The following is a 19,530-nucleotide window of genomic DNA, read 5'->3' on the forward strand; positions in this document are numbered from 1 at the left end:
AGAAGAGTGAAGAGATAATGAAAAGGTGACCCCTGCAGATGAAACACTAGGTCATGAAACAGACCCCACTGTCCCTTCTGGCCATTTTGGTCATCCTTTATCGCATATTTCTCAAGTCACTGGTACAGGCTGCAGTGTCCTTGCACAAAGAAGCAAAACTCCAAGAAGCTAGCACATTTAACAATCCAAAGGACTGTTCAGGACACAGTAACCTCCCCACTCGGTTCCCTGATGCTCATTTGACACACACATGAGGTATCACACTCCGGTGTGGGCTGCCACTCCCCTCTCCCACCCCTCTCCTGCACCCCATCTCAAGAAAGAAGCTCCAAAAAGGCAAGGACATTATCCTGTAAGCCTCTCTGTCCTCAGTGTCCAAAACAATGCCTATCATGTAATAGTTGTTGCTTAGTTGCTAAGTCGTGTCTGACACTTTGCCACCCCCATGGACTGTAGCCCACCAGGATCCTCTGTCCATGGGATTTCCCAGGCAAGAATACTGGAGTGGGTTGCCATTCCCTTTTCCAGGGGATCTTCCCAACACAGGAATCAAACCCAGGTCTCCTGCATTGCAGGTGGATTCTTTACCAGCTGAACCAGAAGGGAAGCCCAAGAATAATGGAGTGGGTAGCCAATCCCTTCTTCAGCAGATCTTCCCAACCCAGGAATCAAACCAGGGTCTCCTACATTGCAGGTGGATTCTTTACCAACTGAGCTATCAGGGCTATTTTTTTTGGAACTGACACATCTAAAGCTTTAATAAAATATTTTCTAAAAGACTTAAAGTTTCATTTGTCCTAACCAAAAACAATGTTGTTTAAAACTGATGAGCCAATAAAAATAGCACTGTCACTACATGGAAATAAATATAAGAAATGACAGATAGAGTCAAAAACTTTGCCTCTAAGGAGTGGAACTCTAGAAGGAACAGGGCTGCAGTTTTTAAAATTTTTACCACTTTCATTTTTGTATTTGCAATTGCCTTTACTTTCTATTTTACTTAAATTATACACATTCCTAACATTCTACTGCTAAGTCACTTCAGTCGTGTCCGACTCTGTGTGACCCCATAGACGGCAGCCCACCAGGCTCCCCCGGCCCTGGGATTCTCAAGGCAAGAACACTGGAGTGGGTTGCCATTTCCTTCTCCAATGTATGAAAGTGAAAAGTGAAAGTGAAGTCGCTCAGTTGAGTCTGACCCTCAGCAACCCCATGGACTGCAGCCTTCCAGGCTCCTCCGCCCATGGGATTTTCCAGGCAAGAGTACTGGAATGGGGTGCCATTGCCTTCTCCTAACATTCTACTACAACTATTCATTTTTGTGTGTAACCTGCCTTCTTAATCTACATTCATATTAATATAGTTGTTCACAATCATAGCTCTTCATTTTACATTTTAGATTTTTTTCACTTAACCTACAGTTCCAGTTATCACAAAGCTTTCCGTGTTTTTACAGTCTCCATAATTATTTTTAATGGCTGCATGATATTCCAATGTGTTACTGTACCATAATTTAGCTAAATATCTTAACATGTAACATTCTGGATTGTTTCCACTTCCAATGAAAACAATGCTGCAGCGAAGACTTGCAGTTATGTGGCCTTGTTCGTTCCGCTGCTTTTAATCATACTGTTGAATCATATCTCCGGGGTCCCACCGAAGCACCCCTGATTCACATAGTATACCTACTGCTACCAAGGAGCACCAAATTGACCCTAACCAGAGATCCCGGTGGCGGGGCGGGGCCTCCGTCCTAGGGGGCGTGTCCAGGGCGGGGCCGAGCGCGTCCCCGCCCCGCGCTGCGCCCCGACGTCCCGCCTGACTGAGCCCGCGCGCCGCACGCGAGTAGACGGTCTTCCGGGGGCCGGGAGAGCTAGATTGCTGGGCTCGCCAGCTATGGCTACGTGGGCGGGGACCGAGGTCTCGGCGCTGAACCCGCTGCGCGCCCTTTGGCTCACGCTGGCTGCCACCTTCCTACTAACCCTGTTGCTGCAGCTCGTGCCGCCCGGCCTGCTTCCGGGCTGCGCATTCTTCCAGGACCTGATCCGCTACGGAAAAACCAAGGAAGGGGCGCCGCCGCGCCCGGCCGCCTGCCGGGCCTTTGATGTTCCCAAGAGGTAATCGTGCCCGGGCGCGAGTCCTGGTTGCCAAGTCAAGGAGAGCCGGGGGCGCCTTGTTCGAGCTGCCGGCAGGGGGCAGCAGAGGCAGGCACGGGGCCGGCGCGGACAGGATCCGGGAAGCCCAGGCCGATTCCCCGAGGCGGCGTTACCCCGGCCCGCCTGCCCGCAACTGCACGAGTCTGCTCTGCGGCCCTAGGGGCGGAGTGTCCCGAGACACCGAGGAAGCTGAGCCACGCGCACCTCCAGGGGCGCAGGAACGTAAACTTGTGGCCTCAACTTAGCCTTTCCTTCGGGGGAAATGGCTGCGCTTCCAGATTTAGGCTTGGTCCCCAGGTGGTAAAGTCTCCTTTGTCCCTAATTTCGCTTTCCGCCGTCCTGCACTCTAGGGACTCATAACCTAACTTGAGGTCGCCGAGACTCACTAGAAATGAAGGCAGGCCCTCCCTTCTCTCGTGTACCCTGTTTGTCTCCCTCATAGTCAACAGTCAGGACGAAGGGTGAGACGCTGGTCACTAACAGACGCCACCTCCATCAGCCGCACCAAGGCAGGTGCCCCTGAAGAAAGTTGCCCAAGGTGGCTCGTTTAGGCAAGCGTGGTCCCTAAGCGCATCGCTCAACAGATTTCATAACTAAGTTAAATGAGAGATTAAATCGTTATGCCTTCAATATAATTGTTGAAGAAATTGTAAGGCTTATTATAGTCCGGGGATTTTTTTTCATGTGTTTTCACTTTAAATTTGGAACATAACTGAGAAGAGTGGGCCAAACACTTCTTGATGGTAGGTATATAACAGTGGCGTTTTTTTGGAGATACAGCCTAAGTTGGCGTTCAGAAAGGAGTATGGAGAAATGTGATAGGGTTTCTGATGTACTAAAATACCTCGATTATCGCTTAAACGACAAATAGGCTGTTCCCCAGGTCTGCAGGTGGGAACAGGTGTAAGTAAACTTGGCTTCCCACTTCTGACTGTTGGAGAAATACTCGCCAGATATAACATTGAGAAGCGACCGCTAGGTCATTTTGGGGAATGAGGCCCTGGGAAGAAGAGCATGTGCCTGTTAAGTCACTTCAGTCGTGTATGACTTTTTGCGACCTCTTGGACTGTAGCCCGCCAGGCTCTGTCCATGGGGATTCTCCAGGCAAGAATACGGAAGTGGGTTGCCATTCCCTTCTCCAGAGGATCTTCCCGACACAGGGATCAAACCCACGTCTCTGTCTCCAGCACTGACAGGCGAGTTCTTGACCACTAGCGCCATCTGGGAAGAAGTAGATGCTTCAAACACTCTGATTAAACCTGTTTCTTAGAGGCTCTTTTTAAGCTAAAATGTCCTGTCAACCCTATTTTTAATCAGGATTTGAATATAGTAAATACTTTTCTACTTCAGAGCAGGGACATTCCTAGATTGTCATTTTTTTAATGTTACAAAGTGAAGAAAACAATTACTTGTTTTGAGAGTGAATTCTAACAATTTACTTTCTGAATTTTAAAAAAGATACTAGTGTCACTGATTACAGGGCAGATTTCAAATCATCTCCTGCACTTACCTGTTTATTTGGCTCCCACACCCCACCTCTTACTACTCCAGTCTGTGGTCATATGGTAGCCAAGAAACAGATTTTGTACCTTTTCCTTATTCATTATTACAAAATGGGTACTCTTTGGGCTGCTTGTAATTTCTACTATATTATAAAATAATTTATACCTTTTTCTTCTTCCAGAATTCTGGAATGGACCATCCTATGGTGTTTTGTGTGACTTTTTTTCCCCTAAATTGAAGCTGAAATTTCTTTTCATTCTAGAGCAGGTACAATTATTCCAGGCCAATAATGAAAGTCAAAAATGTCTAGATGCTATATTGAAGTACTTTTCCTTGTTCAAAATTCAATAGTACTCTTAAAAATGAAAATTAGCCTATAACTTTTACACTGACAAACAGGCAGCTGTGAATCATGTTTCTGTACCTAAGAGCTCAAGTTAATTTGGGAGGAATTATTTTTTCATAAATGGTAAAGAATTAAACCTTAATTGAGTTCATGGAATGTTTGATTCCATAATCCCTGTCTGGTAGATTTTTTTTTTTAATTAAGGTGATACTGCCTTTCTTGTTTTCTTTTGGTTCCTGAAGTTTTGACTTTCCAGAAAGTCTGAATAAATACCTGACCTCAAACATGAGTCACAATGCTCTTGACTTTCATAGTGCACATGGAAGAACTTCTGTTTCTAATATTTCAAAATACTATAGAAACATTTTAATTAAATTCAACTCTAGAGACAAAGAGAGTCATCCAGTCTTTCCCTACTGGGGTTCAGGGATTCTAACCAGAAATCCAGGGGATCCATGGATAGAACTCAGTGCAAATTGGATTGGAAAAAATTACATCTTTATTTCACTAATCTCTAGCTGTAATTCACCATTTTCTTAGTGATGAATGGAATCAACAAACCACAGTAGAATTGCCAATATCTGCAGTAGAATTGGCAATACCTGCAATTTAATACTATATTAAAAATTTTGAAGAGACTAAACATTTTCATCACTATATAAAAATACTGTATTATCATCAGTCTATTATTTAATACATTAATTAAGCACATATATCACAAATGTTTCTTAGTGGTTGTGTTACCTATATTTCAGTATAATTGGGTTTCCTCTGTATCCCCATGTGTTTTAGGCTTGGGAAGGGGTGTGCTGTCTTCACCAGACTGCCAGAAGAGTCCATGGAAGAAAAATGTCAAGAATCCCTACTCTGGACTGTAAACTCCATGTGTTTACATTTGTCTTGTTTGTTGCTATATCCTAGGCTCAATGCCTGACAAATAATAAAGTCCTCAGTCGATGTTTTGAATGAATCAAAGAAAACAGATTTTAGGTTTGATTTATTAACTTGACTAGTTTCTCTGAAAGTAACTTTGGATGAGGTACCTTCTCTTTCATTCATTTATTTATTTAACCAATGTTGATAGAGTATGTACTATTGCCAAGAGCTGTTCTAGGTTCCTTGGAGCAGTAAGTATGTAAACAAATCTTTTAAAACAAGCAAGATAATTTCATATGGTAATAAGTGCTTCAGAGGAAATCCAGCTGGTTACTTGATCATGAGCAAGATGTGGGTGGCAGTGACTGCCCTGGAAAGGATGATCAGAAAGGGGTAGGGCAGGAGATGAGTTCATTTCAGGAGGCCAGAACAGACACTGGGCTTTATGGACCATGGTGGAGATTAGATTTTATTCTGAGTGTATGGAAAGCAGCTTTAGGATGGGGAAATGGGGGTGTGGCATTATGTAATTTATGTTTGAAAGAATGACTCGCCATTGTGTGGGAAAGACTGGATGAGAGGCTGTTAACAGTGGTCCAGGCAAGAAGTGGTAGTATGGATTAGAGTGTTAATGTAATAGAACCTATTTGTCATATAGGTGGTGATGATATTAAAGCACATAGCATAGGGCCAGGCACCCAGACAAAACTCAGTAACCATTAGTTTCCTTCCTTTGTGTGTGTGTATGTGCGTGCACGCTTGTGTGCAGTCAGTCATGTCCAATTTTGTGACCGCCTGGACTGTATAGCCTGCCAGGCTCCTCTGTCCGTGGGATTTCCCAGGCAAGAGTACTGGAGTAGGTTGCCATTTCCTCCTCCAGAGGATCTTCCCAACCAAGGGATTGAACCCACATCTCTTGCTTGGCAGGCGGATTCTTTACCACTGAGCCGCCAGGAAGCCTAGTTCCTTCCTTAGTTAACCCTGTAACTCCCCTATCTGGTCCTGGGATCAGTTCTGGCAATCAGTAAATACGTATTAAATCAGATCATATCTCCTGGCTCAGAACTATCCAGTGGCTTCCAACTCACAGAAGAGTCTAAAACCTTGTACAATCTTGTTCTCACCACCTCACTGAGGTCTTATAGTTTGCCCCTCCTGTGGCTCCAGTCCAGTTTTCTGGGTCTCTCTCTACTTGTTCTTTCTCCCACCTGCACTGCCTGTTTCCTCTACCTGGAAAGCTGTTCCCCCAAATAGCCAGATGGTGTATGCTCTCGCTTCCGTATAATTCTGCTCAGATACTAGCTTGTCAGTGAGACCTGCCCTGTCCACCCTGTTTAAAAATATAATGCTGCATCTCCAGCATTCCTCTTCCCAGCTTTAGTTTTCTCATTAGCAGTTATCACCTACTGACGTGCTATAAATTTTACTTCTGTGTGTTACTGTGAGTATAAGCTCCATGAGGGCAGGAATTGTTGTCCTTTGTGTTCACTGCTGTATCTCCCGAGCTAGAGCAGTCCCTGGCTTATAATGGACATCAAACTGTTGGTTAAGTCAGAGGAGTGCTTGCTTGGTGCCCAGTCCTGTGTTACCGTAAGGGTCACCGTATCCTTGCTCCCAAGGGCTCATTTCAATTAAGCATAGTGCGAATGGAAGGAAAACAGGGAAGCGTATTTAGAACAGAAGGAAGTGGAGTTTTCCAGTCTGCTTTTGAGGCTAGAGCTGGGTCTTTTCAAAAAGAAATATGGGACTTCCCTGGTGATCCAGTGGCTAAGACTTCATGCTCCCAATGCAGGGGACCCGGGTTCAATCCCTGCTCAGGGAACTAGACCCTGCATGTGCAACTAAGAGATCGAGTGCCATAGCGAAGACCCAGCACAACCAAATACAGAAATAAATAGAGATACAACCTCAAATAAAGAGTGGAACACATTTCACGAAGCAGGAATCAGGCAAACAAAATGAGAGAGAGTGTGCAAAACGTAGGAATAAGAAAAGTCAGCCTGTCAAAACCCTATGGCACAAGTAGGGCAGAGCAAAATGTGGCTTAGCAGCTTATATCAAACGTGAGTGATTTGAATGACTCATGATTTGGTATAAATTGGTATGTGTAATGGTAGAGGTGGAAAAGCAGGTTCAAACAAGTCTCGATCACATGACCAGGAGCACAGCCATATAACTTTTAACTTCAGGGTCTTCAGGGCTGAGTCTGGAGCCAAACAGTGCCACTTACTGGTAGGCATTGGACAAGTAACTGAACCTTCTGAGCCTTAGTTTTCTCATCTGCCACGTGAAGATAACCACATAAACTTGCCAGGATTGTTGGGAAGATGGAATGAATACTCTTAACTGGTCTTCCCACAACTAGATGATCCTCTTACCTAAGTACCAGAGGGATTTTTTAAACAGTGACCAAAATGAATGAGCTATGCTCGCTCGCTCGCTCTCGCGCTCTCTCTCTCACACACACACATTCTCTCACATACTCCCTTTTTTTTGGATTGTGATGAAATATACATGACATAACCTTTTCCACTTTAACCCTGAGTATACAATTCAGCATCTTTAAGTCCATTCGCATTGTTGTGCAGTCATCACCACTGTCCATCTCCAGAACTTTTCTGCTAGCCAGAGAGATTTTTAAAACAAATTATTCCTTCAAATCACTGGGTTCAAACGCTTGCCCATCACACTTAAAAGCCAGTGCCCTTACAGGACCCCATAGCATCTTCCCCTCCTTTTTCATGCTCTAGCACTGTCCATACATTGTTGTTTAGTCACTAAGTCATGTCTGACTCTTGGGACCCCTTGGACTGTAACCCACCAATCTCCTTTGTCCCTGGGACTTTCCAGGCAAGAATACTGGAGTGGGTTGCTGTTTCCTTCTCCAGGGGACCTTCCTGACCCAGAGATCAACCCCATATCTCCAGCATTGGCAGGAGAGTTCTTTACCACTGATCCACCAGGGAAGCCCACTATCTATGTAGGTGTCCTTTACTGTACCTCAGGGCCTTTGCGGTTGCTGTTTCCTCTGCCCAGAAAACTCCTTAGAAATTCACAAGGGTTACTCTTGCTAGCCAAGCATCCCTTCTAGAAGGGCCATCCTTGTCTGCCCATCCAGAATGACCTCTCCTCTGCACCACCTCTGTCCTATCACCCAGCATCAGGCAGGATGTCTACAGATTGATTTGCTGACTCTGTGCGGAAAGATAAACTTCAGCAAGCCAGGCACCCGGTCAGTTTGCTCCCTGCTGCATCTCCAGCTCCAAGAACATCACCCAGCAGGTTCGAAGTGCTCAGTAATTTTTTTTTTTAAAAATGAAGTAGGTAAAGTGGCTCTAAAGTTGCCCCTCAGAAGCTGTCCCCTCCTCTTTCCATGGCAACCTGCAGAGCAATGCTGTCATTCTGAGCTATTGGCTCAGACCAGACCTGGGCTCAGTTCTAGCAGGTGTATCTTAAGGAAAACTCTGGTAGGCAACCAGAGGCCAGGGTCTAGGCATGGGGCAGAGGGGGCAGAATCGACACTCATGCTTGAACTAAGCTCTTGAGCGTGAAGACCTGAATCAGGATTAATAGGTCATCTCAGGACAGATCTAGTGACAGAATTTGCAACAGTGGTGGGAGAATTAAGTGGGTTGCTATGGAATGATCAGCTTAGATCAGCGTTAGACTAGGTTGTGGGCATGGCCTAGGGGACTGTGAGTTCTGGGACTTAGAAACATATTCTGGATCACCTAGAAGGGGAGTCTCTTGAGTCCATGTGTAGTCTTCTTGACTCCAGGCTGTCTTACTGCATCACAGACTAATGAGACAAGAAGGAAGGCTTAGTATAACTGTGATGCTTTGAAGACCAGGGAAGGCCAGGTGATGTCCAGGCAACTTGCAGAGTCAGAAAGATTTTAAGTTGATTCAAATAGAGAAAACTAGTAGACGAATAGATAAAGAGACCTCAGAAAAAGCCGTGGCAGGCCCTCATACCATACCAGGTGGTGTCATTGCAGCAAACCACATAAAATCAACTCTGTTAATTGCAATTTTTGTTGCTTTTGTAGTTTTATTTCATTTGTTACTCTGTTGATGGCAACACACACACTGTACTTGTACTAGACTGTACCCATCAGGAGTTGATAGCTAGTTTTATGAGTTCTTATTTGTCATGTTATCATACAAGTAATTTAGGTCAACACAATTTAGGAAGACACTAAATCAGAGGACCTATTTAAGGTTTCTTGCAGCCCTATGAGCCGGTGATTGTGCAAATCTTGTGTAACTGTTGTATGGCTATTGCAGCAATATTACTTGAGATTTAGAAATCTCCCACAGGTTTGGCTTGTGGTAGCACAGTCTAGGCTCTCCCTGCCAGGCCCTGGGGCCCTCTATTTTTGAGTTTGAGCCCAATTTTGTTACCTGAAGATAAGACAGTTAACTTTAATCTAAATTTAACAAGGCCATTCATGTTCTTATTAACCTCAGGAAACCTCTTTTTCCTATTAGTTACCAGTCTTATCATCTGAAAGGAAATTTCAAAAATCTGAACATCTGTAGGATTCAGGTTCTGTTAAAAAAGCAAAACTATGCTTGCAGCGTGAGGGAAAAGAGGATGAGGAAGCAAGAAATAGTCTCTAGCATAATGGCTTCCAGTGGGTCTGCTTTGATCATTATCTAACCTGTTTTCTCTTTGCAGGTATTTTTCACATTTCTACATCATCTCAGTGCTGTGGAATGGGTTCCTGCTTTGGAGCCTTACTCACTCTCTGTTCATGGGAGCACCTTTTCCAAACTGGCTTCATGGTCTGCTCAGAATTCTTGGGACTGCACAGTTCCGAGGTAACAACTCCCCTGGCTAATTCCAACCCTTGCGTCCTGTTCCTGACTTTCCTGCCTGCAGCAAGCTGTTCTGGGTACTTCGTAGCTTCTCTCAAGCTCTTCCTCAGCGGGTGAAGGGTGGGGGCAGAAAGGCTTCTGCGTGGATCATAGCCAGATGTCCAAGGAGGAGGCCTCAGGTCCTTCATTGAGATCACGGCAGAGCTGCAAGTCGACTCTTCATCCCTGACTTCCCAGCAAGTGCTGTGCTAAACAGCGCTGACCATTCTCCCTCTGATATTTTTAGTACTGTTTTATGCAGAAGTCTTTACAATTAAGGGGAAAAACTTTTAAGATTCCTCAGGTTTGCCTTGAAACATTTATCATATATGTAGTTCCAACCAAAATCATGCCTCCAGACTCCAGAAATTTGAGAGAAAATTACTTTTTGATCACGGATTAAAAATGTTTGTTATGCTGTGGGGCTTTGGTTATATAATAAAATTGACTGGAAGTAGTTGTTGACCAGATGATTACAAAGTAGCCCTTAATTGGCCTCACTGTGCCTTGAATAAAGGATACACTGAACGATTTAAAAAGTAAGGAATTGAAGGCGAAAACAACGTGACCTCACTTAATGTCAGGCAGCGGGAGAGGGGAAGAGTTAGAAATACATTGTTCTGGGGCTGTCTCTGTCCTTTGTTCCAGCAGCCAAACCACCAGCTCCCTAGGAACAATCCTTTTTCTGTATCAACAGAGGAACTTTTTGCAAAAGATGACAGTCAGACGGGAAACGTATGCGGAGCCCACTTGGGAGGGGAAGATACCAGAGCGAATCCCACTTGACCACTTAACACTTTACGCCTTCATTTGTGTACTGGAGGGTTCATGGGGTTCTAGTATTTGGACGGTGATTTCGAGGAGTTTTATTTGATTGTTTGTTTTAACCTGTTGCTGAAGAGTTAGAACCAGATTTTTACTATGTTTAAGAGAGAAAAGCAGGCCAAGCCAATATGGCAGAAGTCTGCATAGAACGTACCCTTCGGAGAGTCAGGGGAGGGGCAGTGCCAGGAAGGGAACCCAAGCGCCTGCTGGTTGTCTTCCATTTCTGGATCTGGTCATACGGGTTTAGTTTGTAAAAATCTATTAGGCTGTGTTCTTATTGTATATTTATGTTGTATGATAACAGGTTTTGAAAAATCTAGATTTTATGTCATTTTAAAAACCAGCATTTTTTCTGACTTGTTTTGGGGCAGAGGGGCAAAAGGCAGATAGATAGATCTCAAGGCTCACAGTCCCCCAAAAGTATCATTTTCTCCCCCTTAGTATGAAAAGAAATGCACAATTCTTCCCACTCCATTTTCATGCCCCTTTCTGCTTCTGTACATTTCTGTGTCACGTGTCCCCCTGACCTCAGGCATCCCACCAGGGGGCCTGGCTCAGAAGTCATCCAGGAGCTCTTCCTGACCGTCTTCAAATGGGACCCAAAAAACCCATCTTCAAATGTCAGGGACCCAGAAACTGGAGTTGGGTTCTGAGAGCACAGACCCTTCCCAGCCCCATAACCCAGACGGCTTTCACATCACAAAGTAGAGACAGGAGACCTGAGTTCGTCTCCACTCTGTCACTAGCCAAATTCCTTGACTCACTTGGCTCATTTCCTCATTGCCACTAAAAATGGAAGTGTTAGACTGGATGATATCTGGTACCCTTTCCTAGCTCTGATCTTGTTTAATACTGCCTAACAGTAAGGGCGGACATAACTTTGGATTATCCCTGAAGAGAGATGCTGAGCATATTCCGTTCTGAATCATAGGGGGTGAGCTCGCGCTGTCTGCGTTCTTAGTGCTGGTGTTTTTATGGCTGCACAGCCTTCGAAGACTCTTTGAGTGCTTCTACGTCAGTGTCTTCTCCAATGCCGTGATCCACGTCTTGCAGTACTGTTTTGGACTTGTGTACTATATCCTTGTTGGCCTGACTGTGCTGAGCCAAGTGCCCATGGACGGCAGGAATGGTGAGTGGTCATTGGGGTCCGTCAGCTGAGTCACTGAGTATGTGAGAGACTCTCCCCACCAAGCAATACGGAAGTTGGAAAGGAAGAGACCTGCCCAATCCGCTTGGCATGTGAGGAGTCTGGGCTCTGCCTGTAGCTTTAAAAACTCTACATACCTGGAGGCTGTCATAAAGAGTGAAATAAGTCAGGAAGAGAAAAATAAACATCATATATTAACACATATATGTGGGCTCTAGAAAAGTGGTATAGACGATCTTATTTGCAACCTAGTAGAGACACAGATGTAGAGAACAAATGTGTGAACACCAAGGGAGAGAGGGATGGAGTGGGATGAATTGGGAGACTGGGTTTGACACTATTGATACTATGTATAAAATAGATAACCAATGAGAACCTACTGTGTATAGCTCAGGGGACCCTCCTCAGTGCTCCGTGGTGCCCTAAATGGGAAGGAAATCCAAAAAAAGAAGAGGATATATGTGTATCTATGGCTGATTCACTTTGCTGTACGGTAGAAACTAACACAACATTGTGAAGCAGCTATACTCCAATAAAATTTTTAAAAATTAAACCAGTCAGCATGCCCAAGGGCACCCAGCAGGTACACATCACGTTAACCATAACTGCTGAAACCCGAGAGACGCCAACATGAGCATCAGTGCCTTCAGTAAAGAGAGTGAAGTGCAGAGTCCTCTGGAGGCTCGGTTTAGGGATGAAGAAATGGGCCATGAGGTTTCCCTCAGTGGCACTGAAATCAGTGAACTTCTGTGGGTTAGTCTGGAAAGAAAGAGGCAGTGTGGTCAGGAGTAGAACAGGAAGCAGGGGAACTCACTGGAGCAGGAGAAAGGCGAGCCAGCCCAGTTGTCTCACCAAAGCCTCGTCATCCTGGGGTGGAGGGTGGGGAAGGTGAAGCTGTTGTGCAGGGTGAAATCATGGAACACCAGAGGAGGAAGGGGTGGCCCCAGCTCCTGGTGACAAGTTGGGATTTGAGAGGAGGCAGGGAGCCATTCTATTGCCATTTAGTTCTTGTGGTGGTTCCCCTTACGAAAAAGCTTTTCTCAAGTGAGGCAGCCTGAGAGGGGAGGGCAAGAGTACTGTGGTAAATCAAAGTTGTGTCTTAACACTTCCGAAGCTCTCACTTGCTAGGAAGAGGGAAGCAAAATCACAACCTTGGTTTGTGAGGAGGAAATGAAATGTGATTTTGGGGGCTGGGGTGCTGGAGGGGAGGGAGGATGGGATAGCTAACATATTTGACCACCTTTTTTTTTTTTTTTTTTTTTTACAAAAACGGTGTTTATCATAAAGAATCAAGTCATTTTGGGTGATTGAAGTGAGTTTTTAGTGCTGAGGTTAACTTCATCTTGCACCGTTAGTATCCATCAGCCCACACATGCTAGGGTAGCTCATTCACAGCTGTTTTCTCTAAGCCCAAGTCTCTCTGTTTCCTAAAGCTGCTCTATCCCTCCTCGTCAGTTGAACCCATGGTCTGGATATTTCCAGTACTCAGTGAGTGAGCTTTCTCCACAGGTTTGATTTCCACGCTGAGTGCCCTTCGATCAGCCTCTCTCTGTTGCTGTACGACCACCCAAGGCTTCCATGGCTCGAGGAATGATTTTAAAGTACGACTTACCGATAATCTTTCTCAATTCCTGAACTATTTATTGGCTCTAGCCACACTCAGCTGGCATCTCTCCATCTGACTTCTCTGAACTTAAGTCAGTTTTTCCTCCCTCAGCTTTTGGCTGTGGCATTCTTTTCGGCCCATGTCACTATTTGAGCTGTCATTCCTGAAGAACAGTCCTAGGTTTTCACCCAAAGGAACTTTCAAGAGCACTTTGGTAACCTACTGACTTGTAAACTGTCAGCATGACGTGTCTCTCCTGGAGTTTCCTCTGCTAGCCTGGACCCCAGCTCTTGCTCTTCCTCCTATAGAAACAGTCAAGGAAAGGCTGCTGAGACACCCACAAAATAGCTTGTAGATACTCCTTTCTGAAGCTCTCTGAGACTTGAGTTTCACCTACCTGTCCTTCAAGAGGTCATCTGCAGTCATTTGGGGCAGGCTGGGGAAGACTGGTTTCAGGAATTCATTGGAAGAAAGCACACTGGGGCATTTGCCAGCTTCATGGTCTGATAGGCCCTTAGGAGTCAGATGGGCCTGAGTCTGAATTCTGGCTTATTTAATTCATCAGAGCTCCAGGACCTTTATCTGGAATTGGGGACATACACTGATTTCAGAGGGTTCCTACGAAAATGGGAAGAAAGTGTATCTGTAAACTACCGAGATCTTCACATCTCCTTGTCTTCAGAGCCTAGAGGGTCTGCCCCTAGTCACTCTCCATTATATTCTGTGGTTTTTTTTCTTCAGAGCCCCATCTCTCCCTTATATTATCTTGATTACTGATTTTTTTAAACTTGTTTCATCTCCTGCTACTAGAATGTGAGTTCATGAGGACTAGGATCTGACCTGACTCCCACTGCTTTATCCCTCATGAGAGATGCCACACTCAGTAGACAATCCATAAGGAATGAATAAATAAACAAATAATTACTACACAGATTAGACCCTCAGTAAATAGCCTTCTGTCTGCCTCCCCTTTCCTGTATTATAACTCCAACTTACTCTGAAAATTCTTTTTTCCTCCACAGGTAATTTCTCTGCCTTTGGAGTAGGTGACTTGGCAGTGAGGTGAACTCCCCAACTTCTAACCCTGTGGTGACTTGCTCTTAAAGCCCCCTCTGATTTAAAACTGGTTTTCATATTTTGTTTGTTTTTAACTTATAAAAATATAACCACTTAGTTAAATGGCTAAACCTAGTAAACATTAAGGGACTAACTGTTTTTAAAAGAAATTAACTCAATTAGACTTTGATGGACTGTCATTAGTTATTAGCTGTCACCAGCTGAGTCCTACTTCCAGGTACCCATATGGAATAGCTTGATCCTTGGTTCTCGTACCTAAATCAATTTTTAGGGGTTCCCTCTCGGCTCCAGAGCCTAAGCTCCTCCCCACTGTCAGTGGACAGCTTTGTTTCCTTCATTCAAGTCCCTGAACCTCACTGCTTCCTGCTGAACACAGGCAAGTCCTTAGTTTGCTTTTCTGATGCCAGTCCTTAGAAAACCTTCATTCATCCTGTCTTTTTAGTACCTAGAGAAGAAAAAGAAAGATGGAACTTTGAATGTTTCTACTCCTGAAACAAAATCTCTTGACTGGGTTCTCTCTAATCAGAACAGGATAACGCTTTGGTCTTTACCTTGCAGTTTACATTTCCCTTTTTGAGAAGCTCCACCCCTCACCTTTACTTCCAGTGATTTTCTTCATTGGCTGAAGCCAATCAAGTCAGTATTCAAAGTTTCCCTAGAAATGGCTCAGGTGAGATCCTTCAGAAGGTGTTTTTCTGACAGCAAACTGCAAGAAAGAAGACATCAAACCAGGCTTAGCAATAAAAATGCAGAGTGGTCTCACCACACGAGAGTACATCACAAGAGTGGGAGCTGACCCACAGAGCTGATCCCCGTGCCTGAAGCACTTGAAGAAGGAGCAGGAGGATGTGCCGACCTGGAGTTCTCCGCCAGTGAGCCCTGAAGCTGCCCCTAGCTGAGGAGCACACCTCCTTCATCCACAGGGACGGTGTTCTCCCTTCTGTGCTTGGGAAGTGATATCAGGGTGGTTTTCTAGTCATGAGGAACCGAATAAGTGGATAATTGAGTTCTGCAGACTGTATGATTTTTTTAATGTGCTGAGCCTCTGAAGTTTTGCAGAGTTGGCTAATAAGGTAATTCTTATTTCTGTAGTCTATGTGATAGGAAAGAATCTCTTGATGCAGGCTCGGTGGTTCCATATCCTCGGAATGATGATGTTCATCTGGTCATCTGCCCATCAGTATAAATGTCATGTCATTCTCAGCAATCTCAGGAAAAACAAAGCAGGTAAGATATCTTTTAGAACCACTGACTGGGGTTTTAGCCCTCAGGAGTTAAATGTACTTATTCTTTCTCTCTTTTCTTTCCTGCCCTAATTAGTCAACTAATCAATCTATCAAATACTCATTTTGACAAGACTGTCTGGGTCTTGATCTTCCCACCTGTAAAATGAGAGCATTTTACTGACAGCCCTCCCTGCCACCATCTAGCCCTGACATTCTGTGACTATTCTGTGCCCACATTTTGGGGCCTGCACTGCGTATATGTGTCTAACCAGCATGTCAGCACTACCATTACTGTGCCAAGTTAGTATCGTTCCAGCCAAAGCAAAAAAACTTAACTTTTTTAGTTAGCTTGTATTGACTTACCACAAATACAGTTTTTATTAGGCTTTTTGAAATAATAAAAATTGAACAGTGCTACTCAACATTTATCAGGCACTTGTTTTGTGCCAGCACTGTTCTGAGTTGCTTTATGTGTAATGTCACAGTACTCGCTTGAGGCAAATACAGTCTTACCTTGATTTTACAGGTGAGGAAACAGAGGCACAGAGAGGTTAAGCAACTTACCTAAAATTGCACAGCTTGTAAGTGGCAGAGCTAGGATTCTAACTCATGCAGTCTGACTCTGGAATCTGAGCTCTTCATCACTAGCTTAGAGGATTGTTGGAGAAAGAGGCTTTCTTTTGTGCCTATTTACAGTTAGTATAACTTCAGTCTGTGACTTTCTGACATGTAGTAGGTTGACAGTGGAGGTGGTGACAGCATGGTGGTTTGTACAGGTCTGTGACATCCTTTTCTGGTTGAGTTTTTATAAATGACTTTGGGAGCAGAGTGGTAAAACTCTCTTCTAGCAGCTTCAGATGTTAAGGGTATCTTCTTTTCCCGTTTCAGGAGTGGTCATTCACTGTAACCACCGAATCCCTTTTGGAGACTGGTTTGAGTACGTCTCTTCCCCTAACTACTTGGCAGAGCTGATGATCTACATTTCCATGGCTATCACCTTCGGTTTCTACAACTTAACTTGGTGGCTCGTGGTGACATATGTCTTCTTCAGCCAGGCCCTGGCTGCTTTCCTCAGCCACGAATTCTACAAAAGCAAATTCATCTCCTACCCGAAGCACAGGAAAGCTTTCCTGCCATTTCTGTTTTAAGTTAACCTCCAGTTATAAAGAATGCAAACCAAGTGACGGGTTCAGTTCCTAAGGACAAGCAAGTCTAGAGACCAAAGTACAGTTTCTATGGAATGGCTTGAAACTCTCTGTTCCATTTCTGTTTCCAAAAGCCTTCACTGCATGAGCAAAGACATACCCCTCCAGAAAATGAGTCTTCAGAGAAGAAATCCTTCCTCCCAGCAGACCTGGGAACGCTGTGTTGTGCTTTCTGAGATGCCCTATAAAACCAACCAGCTGCTAAAAAATAAAGAGCAGATGAGACTTCAAGCTGCTTCAAAAACAAAACCAGCCAAGAATATATGAACAGCATCTAACAAATACATACATATACAAAGAAAGAGATAAGCTCACGTTTGGCTTTGTTTTTGCTCTGGACAAACTAACTAGATAGCAGGATAAGCAATATAGTAGGTGCTCAGTAAATGCGTCTTGCATTTCAGTTAAAGCAGAACAGCCCTTGAAAACAACAGCAATGTATAATTTCACACTGATGGATTCAGGGGAAAGTGAGTTTATTGAAGTTATTTTATGCTTATTACACAAAGATTACCAGTAATGTAACCATCAGTAGTCATCTCCCCCTCAAATCACAGCTTAACAGAAAGTTTGAAACCTCTTTTATTTAATACTTTTTTGATATCCCTTTCTAGGGAGTACCTTAAAAGTAAAAGTATCAAAAATAAAGTATTTTTGTATTTATGCATAAAAGCCTTCATGAATGGCACTGACACTCCAGATCGGATAGCACTGTAGCCTCATTCGTACGTAGTTACTTAGATTGGATTAATAACTGCCTGAGTTTATTTTAACTTAATAGAACGAATCCAAAGATATTTAAAGTTTATACTGACAATAGCTTATTTAAAGAAAATACCCGTCATTCAATCAAGTAGATATAAAAGCATAGTGTGAAAGTGGAAAATAATACCATAGTCTGAGCGGTGTAGTAAAAACTGCACATTTGTGCAACATAAGATTTACTGGCTTATTGGGCAAGGTATTAACTGTTCCTTTTATACAGATGTTTTATTATAGTCTATTAAAGTTTTGTGCTCAGATAGTGATGGACAGGGAGGCCTGGCGTGCTGCGATTCACGGGGTCGCAAAGAGTCAGACGTGACTGAGTGACTGTACTGAACTGAACTGATACCATGCTGTGAGGGAAAGCACCTCATTGTTAACCCAACACAGATGGAATGCAGTCTAAGGATGTCCTCCCCACCTGCATCTCTGTAATGATAAACCAAAGCTATTAGATTCTTTCCAATCTGACTTTCAGTGTATGTATATCAGCACATATTCTAAAGTTCTTAGACTTCTGAAGTAGCGTTTTCTCCCCAGCAATCAAATGCCACTTCCATCAGCTGCTCAGTCTGTTCAAATGAAATGACATGTTCATTTCATTTATCATTTAGATTTGCCATCCTCAAGACCAGGATTCAGGAACAATATTTCCTACTTCAGAAATGTGAAGCCCATTGCATTTTGGTCTTAATTTCCACACAAATGGCATAACTTTTAGTAGCATACTATTGGGGGAGAAAAATGTATTTTGCTTTAGCTTGCAATTTCATACTAGGCTAGACTAGGAATTTGGCTACTACTCTGGAATTTCATTGTACTTTTAAGTGAAATCATCATCACCCCTGCGAGCAGGCCCATGGGGCTGTGAGAGAGGGTTCCCTGTCCACCCTGTACACCCCGTGCCCACACCACCCTCATCACACTTCTGCTCTCCCTTCACCTTCCTGGCTCAGACATTGCACTTCTAGGTGAAAACAAAAACGGAAGTAGTGCTGTCCTCAAAGGGGTTCAGAACAAAGTCAGGTGTCTTTGATGAAAGCTCAACCATGGAGAATAATTGAAAATCATGCTGCGTTGCAAGATCGCTATCAGCAATGCTCTTTGCATTGGTGAAAATATTCTGTATGCCTGAAGGGAGAGCGCCAGAGACAGTCTGTAGCTTCTTCTCATGGGTAGTCCTGGAATAGCCTGGGGGCAGGGTTCCTCTCTTAACCGGCTAGCTTAGTTGAACAGCTTTCCTCTTTCATTCTTTTACTAGTAAGTTCAAGGGAATAATACTGAACCACCTCATAACAGCATTTCCTGGGTTAACAACTGACTATAAAAGTATGCTAAAAATAGCCTTTGTTTTTAAGTCTCCCAAGTTGTAGCTTGGCCTGTATACTAACATTTGCGTTCAGTGAGCTTTCAGTGAGCATGGATGATTTTGTGTCCACAAAGCTTTGTTCTGTGTTACCTTTTTAATTCAGTGAGTGGTTTATTACTAGAATTCCTATCCAAAAAAAAAGGAAAAGCCTTTGCTGATATTTTTATATGAAGCTTAATAGATAGTCTAAGGAGACTGTAAACATTTACATAACTAAAGTTACCTGAAAATTCAAGGACCATTGATAAGGAATCTGTCTCGAACTGATAACTTTAAAGAGGTCTTAATAAATGAGCAAGTAGGAATTTTTTACATATCTAAGCAGTATCTGCTTATCAGAAAAAAATATTCGACTGATTTTTATCAGTATCTTAACCTTCTAAGATTTTTCTGATAAATGGAAAAGAAACAGTAGAGCTGGCAGTGGTCCCTAAATCACATTATGCGTATTTCTTCATTTTTCTCAAATACTGACAATCTAGAATGCCATTTATTGGTTTAAGGGAAACAATTTAATTATTTGAATAAACATTGTATTATAAAGAGCTACCCTATGCACATAATATCAG

The 19,530-nt window shown here is 43.6% G+C and overlaps 1 protein-coding gene across 1 annotated transcript; it reads left to right on the top strand.

Annotated features, from left to right (window-relative positions):
* The first annotated feature begins 1,779 nt into the window (after positions 1-1,779).
* SRD5A3 (steroid 5 alpha-reductase 3) lies at positions 1,780-17,499 on the top strand. Its single transcript, XM_069593100.1, has 5 exons — positions 1,780-2,117; positions 9,563-9,705; positions 11,498-11,695; positions 15,489-15,623; positions 16,511-17,499. The coding sequence occupies exons 1-5, from the start codon at positions 1,897-1,899 to the stop codon at positions 16,768-16,770; spliced, it is 957 nt and encodes a 318-aa protein (XP_069449201.1). The 5' UTR covers positions 1,780-1,896; the 3' UTR covers positions 16,771-17,499.
* Positions 17,500-19,530: the final 2,031 nt, after the last annotated feature.

The sequence above is a fragment of the Ovis canadensis genome, chromosome 6 (assembly GCF_042477335.2).
Source record: "Ovis canadensis isolate MfBH-ARS-UI-01 breed Bighorn chromosome 6, ARS-UI_OviCan_v2, whole genome shotgun sequence".
In the NCBI taxonomy this organism is placed as follows: domain Eukaryota; kingdom Metazoa; phylum Chordata; class Mammalia; order Artiodactyla; family Bovidae; genus Ovis; species Ovis canadensis.

Excerpts from the sequence above, each read along its gene's own strand:
- SRD5A3 (XM_069593100.1), top strand. The coding sequence starts at position 1,897 with ATGGCTACGTGGGCGGGGACCGAGGTCTCGGCGCTGAACCCGCTGCGC. Across the intron at positions 2,118-9,562 it reads GCCTTTGATGTTCCCAAGAG|GTATTTTTCACATTTCTACA; the intron begins GTAATCGTGCCC and ends TTCTCTTTGCAG. Across the intron at positions 11,696-15,488 it reads GCCCATGGACGGCAGGAATG|TCTATGTGATAGGAAAGAAT; the intron begins GTGAGTGGTCAT and ends TTATTTCTGTAG.